At 42.2% G+C, this 19,078-nt stretch overlaps 3 protein-coding genes and 1 long non-coding RNA gene across 4 annotated transcripts; 2 read left to right on the top strand and 2 right to left on the bottom strand.

Moving 5' to 3' along the window:
- Positions 1 to 49: 49 nt before the first annotated feature.
- Positions 50 to 1,335, bottom strand: LOC111974326 (uncharacterized). Its single transcript, XR_002878699.2, has 3 exons — positions 1,247 to 1,335; positions 501 to 582; positions 50 to 317 (listed from the first exon to the last, which is right to left on the bottom strand). It is a non-coding gene; the product is annotated as an uncharacterized lncRNA (long non-coding RNA).
- A 180-nt stretch (positions 1,336 to 1,515) lies between these two features.
- LOC111974321 (3-ketoacyl-CoA thiolase, mitochondrial) lies at positions 1,516 to 5,329 on the top strand. The gene is made up of 10 exons (XM_024002043.2): positions 1,516 to 1,626; positions 2,252 to 2,418; positions 2,511 to 2,639; positions 3,120 to 3,236; positions 3,378 to 3,525; positions 3,726 to 3,901; positions 4,108 to 4,237; positions 4,366 to 4,436; positions 4,646 to 4,800; positions 5,036 to 5,329. The coding sequence occupies exons 1-10, from the start codon at positions 1,611 to 1,613 to the stop codon at positions 5,118 to 5,120; spliced, it is 1,194 nt and encodes a 397-aa protein (XP_023857811.1). The 5' UTR covers positions 1,516 to 1,610; the 3' UTR covers positions 5,121 to 5,329.
- Positions 5,330 to 6,774: 1,445 nt separating this feature from the next.
- Positions 6,775 to 10,993, top strand: LOC111973898 (large ribosomal subunit protein eL6). Its single transcript, XM_024001345.2, has 7 exons — positions 6,775 to 6,850; positions 7,754 to 7,903; positions 8,017 to 8,115; positions 8,358 to 8,501; positions 9,368 to 9,416; positions 9,651 to 9,835; positions 10,813 to 10,993. Exons 2-7 carry the CDS (start codon positions 7,754 to 7,756, stop codon positions 10,963 to 10,965), a joined length of 780 nt encoding a protein of 259 aa, XP_023857113.1. The 5' UTR covers positions 6,775 to 6,850; the 3' UTR covers positions 10,966 to 10,993.
- Positions 10,994 to 12,095: 1,102 nt separating this feature from the next.
- dynll1 (dynein, light chain, LC8-type 1) lies at positions 12,096 to 18,451 on the bottom strand. The gene is made up of 3 exons (XM_024001347.2): positions 18,341 to 18,451; positions 12,898 to 13,036; positions 12,096 to 12,474 (listed from the first exon to the last, which is right to left on the bottom strand). The coding sequence occupies exons 2-3, from the start codon at positions 13,027 to 13,029 to the stop codon at positions 12,337 to 12,339; spliced, it is 270 nt and encodes an 89-aa protein (XP_023857115.1). The 5' UTR covers positions 13,030 to 13,036; positions 18,341 to 18,451; the 3' UTR covers positions 12,096 to 12,336.
- Between the last annotated feature and the right edge of the window lie 627 nt (positions 18,452 to 19,078).

Genomic DNA, 19,078 nt, shown 5'->3' on the forward strand with positions numbered 1-19,078 from the left:
GTCAAATATTTAGTCTGTCRGTTCAAATCATGTAAAAACATGGATGTAACAACCATGTCAACACGTATWATGCCCACAATGTTAATATCCCCCACCCTCTCGCTGGGTGTAAACTTTGGTGATGTTGTATTTGCCCTCAAGTGCCTCATACTGGGCCTCGTGAAGCTGGATCCCTGGTGGTTGAAAGGGAAGAGCAGGGGGTTTGGCCTCAGTGATYCCTTGTAGAGCTCCCCTCACTGCAGCATCAGCTCCTCCAGAGCATCCCTCTTGGCCTCCACAGCCAGGCCTACTGCCTCCATCTCAACCCGGTGCTGGGTCTGCTCATAGAGGGGCAGGGTGGAAAGAAATTAAAATGTGGCACAGGAACTGGGTATAACAAAATTTCTGCAAAGAAGGTACTGTAAATTGTCTGCTCACTGTTTTTTTGCTTCTAAATAAGGATKATTAACAGGGCTGTGGTGATGAAGCTTCGACCAACATTGGCTTACAAGATCACATACCTGTTTGTAGCAGGACCACTCCTTCAGCAGTAGAGCCCGGCATTCACTCTCCTCAAAGGGAAGCCGAGGAACACAGCGCACCCTAGAGGAAATAAACAAATAGAGTAGGGACCTGTTCAGGTGTACATTAGGACAGAGCAATGCATTTGAATTGCACTAATAGTGCTCTTTACGAGGGTCCACTTTCTTCTTCTTTGGCTCCGCCCTGTAAAGGCACACATAGGCAGAATGAGTGAGAGTTGAGCCTGTAGTGCAATTATAACAAATGGTGCCTATAGCAAACAGAGTATACGACGACAACTAAAGTGCACCAGAGAACAAACTCTTTGTAGACAAGGACCTTGTCTGACTTGACCATTCACTCCAATCAAAGAGCTGTTCAGAACACAGCAAGTCAGAGGAAGGGGAGTACTAGTTCGCTAAATCTAGCCCCTGTAACAGCACTGCAGTGAATAGATAACTTAGCTAGCTAACTGGCTCAGGTGTTAGCATACAACTGGACGACAACCATGAGAGAATTAAATACAAAATGTAGCTACATGTGGAATAAAACATGTTCAACTGCTGTAACAACGTTCGCTTGCCTATACTAAACATTGCTAGCTATGCACACGGTGCATGCTACAACTCACATTGGCACTGCAGTCTGTCGGGACAATACCCTACACAGGGTACGCGATACAGCCAGATACGTGATTGCTATACTATATGACTCGTGTTTAAACACGTCAAATAACAGTTATTACCGTGTATCAACAAATGTTATCATTGTTGCCCCCTTGCTTGAAAATGGAGAGAATMAAGTACATTCATCTCGAGTTTCACATGGACACTTTCGGTAACATTGATCTGGTTACGTCAGAGATATAAAATTGGAAACATTAGAATAGACATAGCTACATCACTGAATAAATATTCTATCAGTAACCATTTAAAAATGTCCTTCCAGTACCATCTGAACATGAAACGTTCGTTGTATCGAATGTWGTTGTCTCAATGATTAGTTACACATTATTTAGGTAAAAGGTCAAGATTTGCCAGGGTTTGGCAGAAGGCGCCCTTAAATTCACACAGATTCACTGACCTTCGTGGACGTGAGGAGGAATCAATATGTCACTTATCAGAAGTAAGTTATATTTTGATATTTAGCATAAACCACGCACTSACAACGAAATGCATGCTTTTCTATGAACATGCTTTGCTTGCGCTGCAAAATAAAGGCAGCTATGCATACTGCGTGGCACACGTTAACATCTGTAAAATAATAACCAGGTGACTCCTGAAAATCGGTAAAGTTCAAGCTAGTGTTCATAGATTATCAAAACAATCAACTTAGAGCTGATTAATTTGTTCCTGTCTTTGGAGCTGTCGCTATTCAATGTACGAATGACAGCTGTCAGTCTGTCTCTACATGTAAACAAAGCTATTTAAGTGTTGTCTTGCCACATAGTTTAACAATTGTCAGTTATGCCTCTCTATCGTTACATTTCTATCGGCTAGGTGAGTTGGAGATGAATGTAGGGTAAAGGTGACAGTGACATTTCTTAGTTACATGATAATTACAATGGCACTGCAGTGGAGATTTATGATAGGACTCTAAAGCAGTGAATCTAGGCAAGGCAGCACTTTTCAAGTCAAATATTTGTATTGCTTTAGATATTCACATAGATTATGTCATCAACAACTCTAAAGCTGCAGTAAAGATGGATTAGTCACCTCACACCCAAACCCTCTTCTTTCTCTCCATCCAGGTGTGTTTATTGTGTCTGCTAAGCGGACCCCGTTTGGCACCTACGGCGGGGTTCTGAAAGACCACAGTGCAACAGACCTAGCAGAGCATGCCTCCAAGGCTGCTCTRGCCGCTGGGGGAGTGGCACCCGAGCTTGTCAACAGTGTCATCTTTGGAAACGTCATGCAGGTGTGCTTAAAACTCCAAAAAGCAAGGATAAACTCAAGGAAGGAAATGTTTGAGCTGACTATACCTCCCTCTCCCAATCTCCTTCCCTTCAGAGCTCTGCAGATGCTCCATACATCGCCCGTCACGTGGGCCTGAGGTGTGGGGTGCCCATCCCAGTGCCTGCTCTCACCGTAAACCGCCTGTGTGGGTCTGGCTTTCAGTCCATCATCAATGGAGCTCAGGTATAGTAGACATATAAACACTGAGACTACACCAGGGGTGTCAAACTCATTTTGCTACAGGTGCTGCATTAGGTCTTCAACAAGGTCCGGAGGGCTGCACTGAAAAAGGGTTTTATTTTCTTGCTSTCAAAATGTGTTAAACATAGTCCTCTATTGCTTTGGGAGTTTTCTATGCTRCCTGAGCTGAAGAGCCAAGAAACTTTGAATGTAGTTCCATTGACTGTGCACAGTGATAATTAGTGATCTGGACAGTCAATAAACGGTATGAATATAGGTCCATTATCATTTTGAGTTGTTTTTGTCATTTTAAAGTATATTGAGGTCACCCCACCCCCCCATGTGTTTTTTAATTTTTAAACTCAAACCACCATTTCATTGTTTGTAGGTCAATTGTAGGTGGATTGTTTCTGCCGATGGCATAGGAACATTAGCAGTCTTGTACTATTTGTCCTCTTTAAGACCCTGTCTGTGTCTCTGTAGGAAATCTGTCTGAAGGACTCAGAGGTGGTATTGTGTGGAGGCTCAGAGAGCATGAGCCAGGCGCCATATGCTGTCCGCAACATTCGCTTCGGAACAAAGTTCGGACTCGACCTCAAGGTATTGAATTAATAAATGAGGAGAGATAAAATACCAAATGGGTATAGATTTTGTCACTTTTGACCATAAGGGCCCTCTAACAGCTGCTCTGAACCAATGCCAAGGACTAAGCTAACGTGTTCTCTGTTGCCTTTGTCTCAGCTGGAGGATACTCTGTGGGCGGGACTTACTGACCTGCACATTAAGATCCCCATGGGCATCACAGCAGAGAACCTGGCAGTGAAATACGAGATCAGCAGAGACGACTGTGACAAATACGCACACCAGACACAGCAGAGGTGGAAGGCAGGTCAGAAGTCAACCCTTACCCTAACTAAGCTCACATGTTTACAATCTCTGCCTTGATTAATCAGGGATTCCTGATTATCTGCCCTCAGAAATATTATGACAGTGAACTGCATATTACCATGACAATAAACAGTTTTTCCAGATWTCCATCTGAATGCTGACCACATCCCTGAGTTTGTCTGTGTGCTCTCTAAACCTTAGCTCACGAGGCGGGCCACTACACGGCAGAGATCGCACCCATCGATGTGAAGGCTAAGAAGGGCAAGGTACCCATGACCCAGGACGAGCACCCTCGTCCCCAGACCACCCTGGAGCAGATGGCTAGGCTAACTCCTGTCTTCAAGAAGGAAGGAACGGTCACTGCTGCCAATGCATCAGTGAGTACTAAATAAGACTGATTCAATTCTGAACCCAAGCTCTTCCACCCAGTTCCTACCATCTTCTGCTAACAGAGTATCACATTCAATCTGTCCCCAAGCACACCGGTTTTAAATGGAGTGCAGATCATTTTAGTTTTCTGGGTGTAAATCCTGTGTGCTAGTTTTGAATGTACTCATCTTCATGTTCTGTTCCTATTCCACAGGGCGTGTCTGACGGAGCTGCTGCCGTGGTGATAGCCAGTGAGGAAGCTGTGAAAGAGCACAAGCTCACCCCATTGGCAAGAATAGTGGCATATCACGTCTCCGGATGTGACCCAAGCATTATGGGAATCGGTGGGTGACTGACAACAAATGGCTTATGTACTTGATGAAAACATATGATACATCCCAATATATAGGCCTTTCTAGCATGGCCATCTAGTGATTTCTGTTGGTAAGGTTCTGTCATTCTCCCCCATCAGGCCCAGTTCCAGCCATCACTGAAGCCCTGAAAAAAGCAGGTCTCACCCTCCAAGACATGGATCTGGTGGAGGTATACTCGTCTGTTTTATGTTCATAAATAGGAACTGATGCAGAAAGTGGCAGATATTTGGTTGCTCTGTTTTGGTTTACTCTGGGTCATGTAGCTTACCTGATAGAATTAACAACCTCCTTTTGTCTCCTTTTCACTTGCTCTGTCTCTCCCTCTCTTTCTCCTGCTCTTCTCCTGTCCTTCTCTCTATCCCCTCTGCTCTCTCTCAGGTGAATGAGGCGTTTGCTGCTCAGTACCTTGCGGTTTCCAAGGCTTTGGGTCTGGACCCAGAGAAGAGTAATACTGATGGGGGGGCCATTGCCATCGGTCACCCCCTGGGAGCCTCAGGAGCACGCATCACTGCGCACCTGGTSCACAAGCTCAGGTAACCCCACCACTCCAGTAGTCTTCTTACTACTCCGGATRACTTCTTATCACTCTGTAAATATGTAGACAAATATTGTCCAAAAAAATCAGAACAATTCATTGTTGTCTCATGTGAAGTAACAGGCAAATGCTTTTAACTAGAAAAAAATAAGACACAATTCAATGGCTGAGCAATTCATGTTATGTCACAGAGAAGTGGTTTAATGATTAATTTGTGTTTTTCTTTCTCTCAGGTCGATTGGGGGAAAGTATGCTGTGGGATCAGCCTGCATCGGTGGTGGACAGGGCATCGCCATCATCATAGAGAACACTCACTGAGGAAGAGACCAAACCATGCACACTCAGAAGCGTACTACTGTACCATCCCCACTCAAAAGTGTACTTTCAATACGATCCACACTCAAAAGTGTACTTTCAAATACCATCCACACTCGAAATACACCACACCCTACATACCCAATAGAGTACATGCCATATACACACTCGAATGCGACTTCAGATTTTTGTCCAATGTGGAGTTTAAACACCGAATTGCATCGACTTGAAATGTAAGAATATCCAACCCTCAATATTTTTGTATGTTTGATGCATACTTTGAAACATCCCAAGACTCTACCACCTACACTCGAAGAAATACACAAGATCTCGTCACTTGTCAATTACTCCAGAAAATGATTGCTGTTTACCTAAACACAGAAACAAGGGTGTTTTGTGTATTTAGTAACCCAAATGTCTGTGATAAACTCCCTCCTTGCATACTTCATATTCCTTTTACCTTTTCTAAATGTTTATYTCTGTATCTGCTTAAAGAGGCCTTGTGAATCTGAAGGGCTAAATCTGTTTTTTTTTGTAAGGGACTGTCTTTGTGTTTGCCTTGATGACAGTGCTAGCTCATTGGACATACTATTTACCTCTCGCTGTAGCATATTAACAATTGAGATGAGAAGTGTGGTTTGAGTTGGAGTGAAGTTGCTTTCTGTGGAAGGAGAGAAGRATCTCTGCCTCTTCCTTACAGCCTATCTCTTGCCTTGTGTTTTAATATGAATTATCACTCTGCAGGGATCACCATTGCCCTAGATATGTACGTGTGCTAACATGTAAACTGCAAGGTTGCATTTAAGATTTGTTAGATTTTTCAAAATAAAAAATTATCAATACATTTGTGTAGGATTGTTCACAATCTTTAAATAATATTATTTACTAGGCCTATTGCAATAATAGTCCCATTTTGGGATGTCATAATGCCTGGAGAAGTATTTTTCTCAGGAACCACATCAGTATAGCAATGTAGGTGACCTGGAACGCCACCGTAATCTGGGTCCTGGAAACTGACCCTTTGAGAAAAACTGATATGAGTCTCTACAGATTGGTATGGATACATACAGTATATTTTCAAAGGCAGCTCATTATTTTATCATGAGTGCTAAAAGCTAACCTAAAATGTAGATCTATAAATTACAAATAGGACTCAGTCATTAATAATTATTTTATCATACAAATAKAGCATTTACGTGTTTTAATTAAGCAATAAGGCTCAAGGAGGTGTGGTATATGGCCATATACCACGGCTAAGGGCTTTTCTTARGRACGACGCAAAGCGGAGTGCCTGGATACAGCTCTTAGCCGTGGTATATTAGCCATATATCACAAACCCTCGAGGTGCCTTATTGCTATTATAAACTGGTTACCAACATAAATAGAGCAGTAAAAATAAATGTTTTGTCATACTCGCGATATACCACGGCTGTCAGCCAAGCAGCYTTCATGTTCGATCCCTGAATGCTGATTGGCTGATATCAGACCGTATACCACGGGTATGACAAAACATGTATTCGTACTGCTCTAATTACGTTGGTAACCAGTTTATGATAGCAACTATTGCTTAAATATTTACTGATTACAAATTGTTGCATTTTATTGATTCTCTGAACTACAAGCCCCCAATAATTTTTGCGTCGTTTTTGCATCCTTACGTCGACGTGACATGCAACGTAGACMTATACGTATACGTAACTTCCCCGGATGTCGGTCTTTTTTTCATAGCAAAGGTAAGAATGGTTTCTCCCCACCCAACTGCATAAATAAAATCGGTGTTCATCTGTGCAAAATGGACTAAATAACAATTTCACATTCGCATGGGAATGTTATTTGTATCCTAAGCAGTTAATATGTATGACAATTGTTGTGTTTTGTGTGGTGACATGTAAATACATTGCTTTATGTTTTGGAAATTTAGGCCCACGGCTACATGCTAGCGCAACGCGTTGTAACTTGAGCAGATTTCACGTTTGACCAATATTACGTTTATGTACCCTAATTTATACGTTAGTGGCTTGTCKGCGGATATGACTTATCTATGTGTAATGGCATATTATAGAGAATTGCCGAAATAGTCAAAAGGTTAGCCAGCTAGGTTGCTAGATGTAGCTACCAGCTATGGTATAACGTTGTCATGCGTGCGTGTTCACTCCCAGGTTTGAGGTGTTTTGGCGAACTCTGGCTTATTGACAAGTCTGTCGTGCCTAACTAGTTAATTGACAGTTAAATTGTCAGAGTTTTACCTGCACGCTGGCATGTATTTGTTTATGTTATGCTAGCAAGTCGCAGATGGGATCTATCGAAATGTATATGGCAAACTAACTACTTAACAATGGCTAAAAGGCCACCTCCCAGTATGGGGCCTGTTGGTTATATTGTATTGGAATATGACAAACTAATATTTTGGTTACCTGTTATTGAATATCTGGAGCCACAAATCTGCCTAACTTAGTTTGCTAGCTCTCCTGACCTATGACCTGCAACCTCTGAGCATCATACCATCAAAGGATCTAGCTAGCCAGCATGATCAGTTCATGATTCACCAGTAATGCATCCAGTCATTCTATAAATATTGTTCTATACTAATTAATCCATGTGTTTTAACCCATTTGGGTCCCCTGGTCTGTCCCAAGATGGCAGAGGGAGACAAGAAGAAGGTGGCCAAGAAGGCTCATTGCAGTCGGAACCCTGTCCTGGCCAGGGGCATTGGTCGCTACTCCCGCACCGCCATGTACGCTCGCAGGGCCATGTACAAGAGGAAGACCAAGACCACTGAAACCAAGGTGAGAGAAGGGAGGCACYGTCTGGGGAAAGCCGTCCCCATGGTTCTCTACATTGGACCTGTTAGACTTCAAGTTTGTATGTGTAGTGTACTGAAGTTTCTTGCTTGTTTCAGATTGAGAAGAAGATGAAGGTCAAGACTCCATCCACAATCACCAAGACTGTTGGRGGAGACAAGAATGGAGGCACTCGTATTGTCAAGATGCGCAAGATGGTGAGTCATTGGCTCAAACAGTTTCCTTAATTGTAGTTGGTGTCATGTTGAGTTTGGATCGATGTAATTGCTCTTGGATCGACAGAATTGTCAGTGAGTTTTGCAGCTCACAATCATTCAGCAGATTACCTTTTCACCATTTCAATATACTGCAGTAAGGTCTGATTGCAAAACATGGCTGATGGTTTTAAATGGTTCTACACCTGTGAAGTAGTTTGATCCCCTGAGTCTGTGCCCCCCAGCCCCGTTACTACCCCACAGAGGATGTGCCTCGTAAGCTGAAGAACCATGGTAAGAAGGCTTTCAGCCAGCACAAGAGGAACCTGCGTGCCACCATCACCCCAGGAACCGTGCTTGTACTACTCACTGGGCGCCACCGTGGAAAGGTGAGATCACACATAGACTCGTGCGTGCACAAACGCACACATCCCCTCTGAAACAGACTCATGCACCACCCCCGGAAGAGTTCTTGTCCTGCTCACTGGACACCAGTGCAGGAAGGTGAACACTCGCATGGCTACTCATGACACTGCCATCACTCATAAATATACATTGCTTTCACATTCTCAAGCTAACTCACAGTAGCATTATTTATACGACCTATTATATTGCTGAGATGGCGTGCTGTGCACACTATTCTAAACCCTTGTTGCACTGCTACCCTCCTTAGAACTGTCGTTTGCTCTACATGCAATAAGCTGCACGGTACTCCCACACTACCAAATCAGTTTCCTTTTTTCCCACACTGAAAAACACACGTTCAAGCCTCACACAGGCATATTACGGTAYTGCCCACACACAGGACTGCGCCCACACACTGAATGCATGTAGCAGGGCCTGCTGCTATGGTTTCAGCTTTTAAGTGCTGCTCAATTGGCAGAGGACACTCACAGCGTTATATTGGAAGCACATAAATGTGTGAAGTGGAGAATTTRGAGTTGATAAACAATATCTGAACAGATTTGTTAGATTTATGTATGCGTTTCCCAATACATTTTAAATAGTCYGTGGTCTAGTACAATTTTGTTGTACTAGTGTTGTGGATATTTTTCTTACTGTAACAAGTAGATTGATCAGCTCTACATTCTAATGGAAGGCCAGCTTGTTTGGTTTCGGCTATGGCACTATTACCATTGGTTTTTCGAAGTCTTCATAGTTTTTCAGAACCAGGATTGGTTATCACATCAGTAGCATGTTCATGTGGTAGATGTTGCCCTGTGCAATGCAGTAACTGACTCTTCTCTCCCCTCAGCGTGTTGTGTTCCTGAAGCAGCTCTCCAGTGGTCTCCTGCTTGTAACTGGTAAGAACAACCAGTGCTTTGAAACATTCCTATTAATCAGTGAATTGGCCAAACAAGTGTCGCATAGAGTAGTTCTGGTCAGAATGTCCAGTGAGATTTTATAACTCACATTCACGTCTGTGCAGCTGCAGTACCCCATCAGGTAGCCTTATCTTGGTGTGATGTTTTGAAAAGTATGCTGTTCTTGCGTTTGAGTTGTAACTCAATCACCCTCTTGCTTTCTCCATCCTCTAGGTCCCCTGGCCCTGAACCGTGTTCCCCTGCGCCGGGCACACCAGAAGTTTGTCATTGCCACAGCAACCAAGGTCGACATCTCTGGCATGAAGATCCCCAAGACTCTGTCAGATGCCTACTTCAAGAAGAAGAGGCTGAGGAGACCCCGCCACCAGGAAGGAGAGATCTTTGACACAGAGAAAGAGGTCAACCCCAGACTACTAGATATACACAAGCTATACACACTTCAAAACCCTCCTGGGATTTAGAATAGTGGGGGGGGGGGGAGTAATGGTTACTATTGAGTGCTGTTATTGGACAAGTAACATAAAAACCATGGTGCATTAATCCTACATTCCTTAGAATGTTATTTGGAGAATGCAGTCATTAACCACCTTTCCATCCACTAGAAAAGTCATACCATATATTTAAAAAAGGAATCATACAAAATCYGGACTGCTGTGATAGGAAACAGGAAGTGTCGGCACAATTTTATAAATGCCAACGTTTGTTCGACATGGTGGGATCATTTTGATGGTAAAATGATGCGAGCAATGGCACAAATATTTATATAATAACATGTCGAAGTAAACTGAGTCACGCGATGACATGGTGTGTGGTCCTCCCACTACGACTCYGTTAGGCTACAGATAAATGTCGATGGTCCTATTCTGGTGACATGATCGATGCTTGACAGCCGTCTGACAAGAAAAATATTCTCGCTCTTATCCATAATAATCTCGTGTTGTAGACTAACCTACCTGTATCTGTCTGTGAGCTGTTGGCTAGAGTGTACGTGCCAAGACTGGAGTAGGCACATTTGCTATTTAACGCAAGCAATTGTTTGGTAGAGTTGAAAATGCGATGGAAACGCATTGAACATTACATTTTTATTCGGTACGGGAAAACTGAAGTGAAAAGGTATGTTTTGTGTACACTCATCACGCACTGATTTTTATCCGCCGCAATTCKGTTTGGTGGAAAGACCACTGGTGGGAGAATGTGCATAATTTATGCAGATTTTTGAATATTCACATTAATCTGTCCCAATTGGTTGGAAATCTAGCTAYTGTCCTGACTGCTCAAATCTTTTGATTGGGAGTGGGTCTTTTGCTTAATATAGCATGCTTTTAACTGGGATGTCACATGCTATCTGAAACTCTTACCTCTCCCCCCTCTACAGAAGTACCAGTTGACAGTGCAGAGGAAGGAGGACCAGAAGGCTGTGGACTCTCAGCTTCTACCCCTCATTAAGAAGGTTCCCCAGCTGAAGGGCTACTTGCGATCCTCTTTCTGCCTCTCCAATGGGGTCTACCCTCACAAACTGGTTTTCTAAATGTATTGTAATAAAGAGTACCACCACAGTCCTGTCTCACCTTGTGATTGTGTGTAAATGGGCTGATTGCGTTTCAAATACACAAAGCATTTGGGGACTTCGTTGTAGTTCAGTAGCTCCCCTTAATGGGGTTCTATTGCAGCCTGTGCTGTCAAAGGCATTCAGGACACATTKGGTGTTTGGTTGCTGCTATTGTATTGACAAATCAGTTTCCTATTGGCTCACATCCACCCCTACACTTACAGAATGAGTCTGTCTTCACTGACATTTAAGCTTTAAGCCATTCGGCTTGTATTTACGATGGAACAGTTTGGTAGGTTGTGCTAGACTAGTCATACGACGTTGCCAGTTGCATGAAAATGCTCAGCATACAGCTGCATTGACAGTAAGTTACTATCTTTTGTAGTAGAAAGGGGGGCCATTTTTAGCATGGGCCAGACCATAGATTTATGATCCCTGGACCAGTTTTTTTTTCATCAAATAAAGGGGTCACTACCGGTCACTTGGCTGCATTGCCTAAAGTACTTTAATTTTCCACTACATTCCAAAAGAAAATGTACTTTTGGGTGTCAGGGATGTGTTCCATTGACAAATTCACACTTAATATCCCTGGTCATCCCAACTGCTTCTGATCTGGCRGACRCACGAGTGTGRCCCTGGCTATCAGTCTTATGGTGCASTCTGGTTTGCTTAATATAAGGAACTTTTACTTGATACTTAAGTACATTTGAGCAATTCCATTTACTTTTTGACTTTCTCTTACCATTTGGAGTCATTTTCTATTAATGTATCTTTACTTTTACTCAAGTATGCCAGCTGGGTACTTTTCACCACTGCCCACAAGTCCTGTTTGCCGTTCTAGCTATAATTGACWCATGCCATCTAAAGTTTTGGCAATGTGAATTATTTGGACGATTATCACCTTTTCATTGTGACCAATATTTACCTGGGCTAATGTAATTCATTTTCAAGTGGGATGAGAATATATTTAAAGCCTGGTCCCACACGCAGTTTCTGGTTATCACAATCAGTGCTGTCATTCAATACATTTGGATGATGGACCTCAAGATGCTTCATAGTAGGTGAACACAAATAGCTAAAATAAACTACAACYGGTAAACCCAGAAAGCTAAATGATATCGCTTTTATTTAAAATCAAATTAGTGACAATCTACTGCAATAGAAAACATAAATACAAGTGTTTCATTTCTCTCACATGGCCAGGTATTTTCTTTAAACAAAGAGGAACAAAATGGTAGAAAGCAGCACAGAAAGGCGGTTCCCGTTGACCAGGAATGATAGAGCCTTTCTGTCGAGTCAGTCAATATTTAATGGTCAGTTGATGTTAAAGGGGCTGGGGCGGCTGGCTCCTCAGCCAGACTTGAAGAGCAGGATGGCCACCTGGCCCAAGTAGAAGTAGATGAAATGCTTGGTCTCATGGGTCACGTAGCTGCCAAAGTTCCTCCCTACAATGCAATGCCAGGTGGGGTTGTACTTCTTGTCAAACTCCTGGGAGGGGCGGAGACAGGAATGCATGATTAACAGGGATCAACAAGACAGCAGTGTTKATTTTTTACAATCCAGTGACCCTGCACCACTGTAGTAAATGTCATACAATTTGACTTAGATTTATAGTTAACCYGTAAATCAGGTAGCTAACATTATTTAGAATGAAGGTCGGACTACTTGAACTCAATGTTATACCAAAGCCTGGGGATAACATSCCTTTCCCCATGTATGCAATTCAACAAATCGTTTGAGCATTGAACGATATTTTAGACAATCSTAAAATATGGATAGCCACAGAATGAATCAATCCCCCCAGAGAGTAACTTTTGGCAAGAGTCACACTGCTCTGTATGGGGAATAGGCAGGGAGTCATTCAGCCACAGACCATGATAGTTATTGAATAGGTAAGTCTCGGGTGGGTACCTTCTTGATGTATGCGGCGATGTCTTTCTCGATGTTGTACTTCTCCAGAGCCTGCGTGGCGCACTCCACTGCATCCTGCTGCATCTCCTCTGACATGTCGGCATTTTTTATGACTGCTTTTCTGTCAGACATGGTTGCCCTAGGAAACGAAAACATCACGGTATTAACCAACAGCACAGAATGATAGGGTTCAACCTGGGCTCACCCAGCATTTTAAACGCTACTCACTAAACACTTCTAGAAAGAACTTGGCGTGTTAAGACTCATCATCCACTAGCTAACATCTTCAGATCAGCGCTTAACACACCAAGCAATAGCCAGAATAGATTCCGAACCCCACGCTTGCTTACTGGGGCCAGCAAGACACCGCAGAGCAGGATATGGCTCGGAAAACATACCTCACTCAACCCAGGGGTGAGAAATTAGGTGTACTCCGAATTGTCCCATTACTCCAACTGTTACACAGAAGATAAAACGACTGCTAGAGTAGCATTCATTCAATCTTCTCGGTGTAACAGTGAATTGGACAAATCGGAGTACACCGCATTTCGCATCCCTGGATTGAGGTACGTTTTCCGAGCCATGTCTTGAGCCAGCTCCGCGGTGTCTTAATCTAAACATGCAGCCTGTCCGAACCTTAGCGCAGCTGTAAGCAAGAGTAGGGTCGGAATTCATTCTGGCTAACCAACCGTGGCTTACTGCTGTGCAAATACCAGTTAAATAATGACTGGCACATGGCATGGCAACCGCGCTCTGTGTAGTTTCTATGGATACACTTCTAATAGAGTGGTGAGGAGGAAGGGGAGCTCTGGACCCTTAGTGTCCGGAAGTAATTTAGCCATTCATTGTAGTAAATGCGATCTGCATAGTTTATATATTTTCTCGAGATCTCATGTCAATTAACTCGTGACATTTCTYGATTACTCATTAATAAATGTCAGATTTAATCAACAAATACAATGGTAAGTTGAAAAAAGGTTACAAGTACAAGACTGTACACATCTGGCTGTGTCGGCAAAGCAATGATATCTTTCGCTACTGTTGTCTTAGGACATTTATCTCAAAACAGTCATGACTATTCAACAAAACAATATATAATTGTAAAGTTTCTTTCCAGGTAATTTCTTAATTACATGATCGTATAACTACCAAAGGAGTTTTGAAGTTGAGGGTGCAGCATTTATGAAGTTTGACAATGAGGATGAAAACTAGCAGAGTTCAGCAAGCCAGCTAGTTTAGCCAGGGAAAACGAGCTCGGGCGTAGTGCACATGTGAGCAGTAGGCTAATCAGGAGCTGGTTGCAAAATGTTTGATTAAACAATTCAGAGTCTAAWACGAATAAATCAGATGACACACACGTATATATTATATATACATAAACATATAGTATATGGACACCCCTTCAAATTAGTGGATTCATCCATTTCAGCCACACCCGTTGCRGACCGGTGTATAAAATCGAGCACACAGCCATGCAATCTCCATAGCKAAACATTGGCAGTAGAATGGCCTTACTGAAGCTCTCAGTGARTTTCACCATGGCATCGTCATAGGATGCCACCTTTCCAGAAAGTCAGTTGGTCAAATTTCTGCACCGCTAGAGCTGCCCCAGTCAACTGTAGTGCTGTTATTGTGACGTGGAAACATATAGGAGCKACAACGGCTCAGCCACAAAGTGGCAGGCCACACAAGCCCACAGAACAGGACCGCAGAGTGCTGAAGCGCATAAAAATAGTATGTCCTCGGTTGCAACACTCACTACCGAGTTCAAACTTGCCTCTGGAAGCAACATCAACAAAACAACAGTTCCTCGAGAGCTTCATGAAATGGGTTTCCATGGCCGAGCAGCCACACACAAGCCTAAGATCACCACGCGCAATGCCAAGCGTCGGCTGTGGTTGGTGGAAACGCGTTCTCTGGAGTGATTAATCACGCTTCACTATCTGGGTTTGGCACATGCCAGGAGAACCCTACCTGCCCCAATGCATAGTGCCTACTGTAACGTTTGGTGGAGAAACAGTAATGTTCTAGGGCTTTTTCATGGTTCGGGCTAGGCCCCTTAGTTCCAGTGAAGAGAAATCTTATTGCTACAGCATACAATTACATTCTAAACYATTCTGTGTATCCAATTTTGTGGCAACAGTTTGAGGAAGGCTCTTTCCTGTTTCAGCATGTCAATGTCCCCGATCACAAAGCGTGGTCCATGCAGAAATGGTTTGTCAAGATCGGTGTGGAAGAACTTCACTGGCCTGCACAGAGCCCTGACCTCAACCCCATCAAACACCTTTGGGATGAATTGGAACGCCAACTGCGAGCCAGGCCTAAATCGCCCAACATCAGTGCCAGACCTTTCTAACGCTCGTGCCTGAATGGAAGCAAGTCCCCGCAGCAATGTTCCAACTAGAGGTCGACCGATTATGATTTTTCAACGCCGATACCGATTATTGGAGGACCAAAAAAGCCGATACCGATTAATCGGCCGATTTTTTAAAATGTATTTGTAATAATGACAATTACAACAATACTGAATGAACACTTAATATAATACATCAATAAAAACAATTTAGCCTCAAATAAATAATGAAACATATTCAATTTGGTTAAAATAATGCAAAAACAAAGTATTGGAGAAGAAAGTAAAAGTGCAATATGTGCCATGTAAGAAAGCTAACGTTTAAGTTCCTTGCTCAGAACATGAGAACATATGAAAGCTGGTGGTTCCTTTTAACATGAGTCTTCAATATTCCCAGGTAAGAAGTTTTAGGTTGTAGTTATTATAGGAATTATAGGACTATTTCTCTCTATACCATTTGTATTTCATTAACCTTTGACTATTGGATGTTCTTATAGGCACTTTAGTATTGCCAGTGTAACAGTATAGCTTCCATCCCTCTCCTCGCTCCTACTTGGGCTCGAACCAGGAACACAACGACAACAGCCACCCTCGAAGCAGCGTTACCCATGCAGAGCAAGGGGAATAACTACTCCAAGTCTCAGAGCGAGTGACGTTTGAAACGCTATTAGCACGCACCCCGCTAACTAGCTAGCCATTTCACATCGGTTACACCAGCCTAATCTCGGGAGTTGATAGGCTTGAAGCACAGCGAAGAGCTTCTGGCAAAACGCAGGAAAGTGCTGTTTGAATGAATGCTTACGAGCCTGCTGCTGCCTACCACCGCTCAGTCAGACTGCTCTATCAAATCATAGACTTAGTTATAACATAATAACACACAGAAATACGAGCCTTAGGTCATTAATATGGTCGAATCCGGAAACTATCATCTCGAAAACACGACGTTTATTCTTTCAGTGAAATACGGAACCGTTCCGTATTTTATCTAACGGGTGGCATCCATAAGTCTGTTACATTGCACAACCTTCAATGTTATGTCATAATTATGTAAAATTCTGGCAAATTAGGCGGCCCAAACTGTTGCATATACACTGACTCTGCGTGCAATGAACGCAAGAGAAGTGACACAATTTCACCTGGTTAATATTGCCTGCCAACCTAGCATTTCTTTTAGCTAAATATGCAGGTTTAAAAATATATACTTCTGTGTATTGATTTTAAGAAAGGCATTGATGTTTATGGGTAGGTACACATTGGAGCAACGATACGCACCGCATCGATTATATGCAACGCAGGACACGCTAGATAAACTAGTAATATCATCAACCATGTGTAGTTAACTAGTGATTATGATTGATTGATTGTTTTTTATAAGATAGGTTTAATGCTAGCTAGCAACTTACCTTGGCTTCTACTGCATTCGCGTAGAAGGCAGGCTCCTCGCGGAGTGCAATGTAATCAGGTGGTTAGAGCGTTGGACTAGTTAACTGTAATGTTTCAAGATTGAATCCCCCGAGCTGACATGGTAAAAATCTGTCGTTCTGCCCCTGAACGAGGCAGTAAACCCACCGTTCCTAGGCCGTCATTGAAAATAAGAATGTGTTCTTAACTGACTTGCCTAGTTAAATAAAGATTAAATAAAGGTGTAAAACAATATATATATATATATATATTTTTTTTAAATCGGCCAAATCGGCGTCCAAAAACACAGATTTCCGATTGTTATGAAAAGTTGAAAATCGGCCCTAATTAAATCGGCCATTCCGATTAATCGGTCGACCTCTAGTTCCAACATCTAGTGGAAAGCCTTCCCAAAAGAGCAGAGGCTGTTAAAGCAGCAAAAGGGGACCAACTCCATATGAATGCCCATGATTTTGGAATGAGATGATAGACAAGCAGGTGTCCACATACTTTTGGTCATGTTGTGTATTTAATTAAGGAYAGCAAATCTATATACAATCTCGAAATCAGCTGTTACTCTCAATCGTAAAACGATGTTTGAGTGTACCCTGAATAGAGAAAATMAATGGTGAAATCGCATCCGGACACGGTAGACTCCTCCTCACCACTATTGTGTAGCTAGAATTCTCATCTTCTCCAATCTATTCAAGTTGTCAAGCAACATTTTTGCTATTTCAAACGAAACAAAAACCATAACTCACCATTTCCCGAAATTAGTCAAGTTAAAATTAGRATAATAATTTACACTTTGCAAGCTGCAAACAGCAATGTTTTCCTTTYAATTCGTAAGACAGGTGCTATCATAAAATTAGGAATTACAATACTAGAAATGGGCTTTAACCGTCTTATGATGGGCTAAAAGTCAGTCATTTTGGTCAGGGAGTTGCTAACTGGTTGCACATGGCAAGTGTATATGTACATGCAGTTAGCAAGTTGGACATTTGAGTTTCCGAGATCCAACTAGCATATGAAAGCAGCACTGGACAAGTTGTAAAATAATGCAACAAGTACTGGTGTTGTATCATAATAAACACACACCTTTCTAAGAAGACAAATGTATCCATTTATGGTCTGTCGATAGACATACACACACAAAGTGTAGATATAAAACCTGTATGATTTTTCTATTAACTTACAATATTTTAGGTTGACACATTTTATTACACAATTTATATCGCATGCTTTACTTTTATTTTCCTGCATAAGTAAAAGCAGGAGGATTATGCCTCTGCCATTCATTACAATTAGACTGGMTTTGATTTCTCCCTGACCAATATGGCTGCCATTTTTCAACACATTCTGGAACTTCTTGGGATTCACATGCCCCCTCTAGTAATTTAATAGGATCTCCATGGMTGCCACCTTGCAAACAAGTCATTAATGATATTATGTTAGATGTRGTAATGTAACTTGATATCGGGCTGGCAATCTAACATGAACTAGCTAGCTGCCGTTAGTGGGCTAGCTTGTAGAAGATTAATTAATGACGCCTGTTGTGTGCCACTCAGACGCAAATAGCTAGCGGGTTCAACTGTACTTATCAAACCAGATCGCAAATTATTCTTAGACCACCTACACTAACTAAAAAAATTAAGGAGAGTTCATAATAGCCTAGCATTTTTTTTTTACCTTATTATCCAACGCCGGTTGTCTCCGCTATATGGACGCTTGATTTCACAGCTACAACTCCCGCTAAGTGGTGGACAAAAAGTAATGTGGGTGTGTAACTGACAGAAGACACGATCGCACATATCTCTTATTGGCTAACCGTTATGCACACGGTGTAGTTATTGGTCAATCTCTCGCAGCTTTTGCTGGTATTTCTTGCTGCATTTTATTTCAGCCCATCATGCRTTGCGGTTCACACGTCGTTGGTTTCCCTGGCAACCGCTGTGTAATTGTAAACAACATTAGCAAAGACAGTACTATTATGCTTCTGCTAATGCTTAGCAGTACAGAGTCAAAGGCATGTAGCTAGCTAGTTAAATAGAAGCCTTTTTTTATTTGTATTACTCATAATATGGATTTATTACACACAAACCGGAATATACGTTTTGTACGTCCATTGTGGCTGGCCTGAAAAAGTGTGCCCAGTCTTCAGTTGTCCAGACCTATCGAAATAGATAATATTTTTTATGCACAGACAGACCCAGGTACCCATTTAGTAAATTGCCTATCTCCTTTACTCAAATAAAGGTAATTTACTTTGACAGGGTGATCTTTTAATGAGTCCTGGAGAGGAAAATATACATTTTCTGTAAATGTCTTTATTTCACTCACCCATCATTATAAACAATGGAACACATTACTTAAATACATCTAAGTATCTATACCTATAGTGACAGGATCATCATAACATATACAACA

This window comes from Salvelinus sp. IW2-2015, linkage group LG15 (genome assembly GCF_002910315.2).
Source record: "Salvelinus sp. IW2-2015 linkage group LG15, ASM291031v2, whole genome shotgun sequence".
NCBI classification, from domain to species: Eukaryota; Metazoa; Chordata; class Actinopteri; order Salmoniformes; family Salmonidae; genus Salvelinus; species Salvelinus sp. IW2-2015.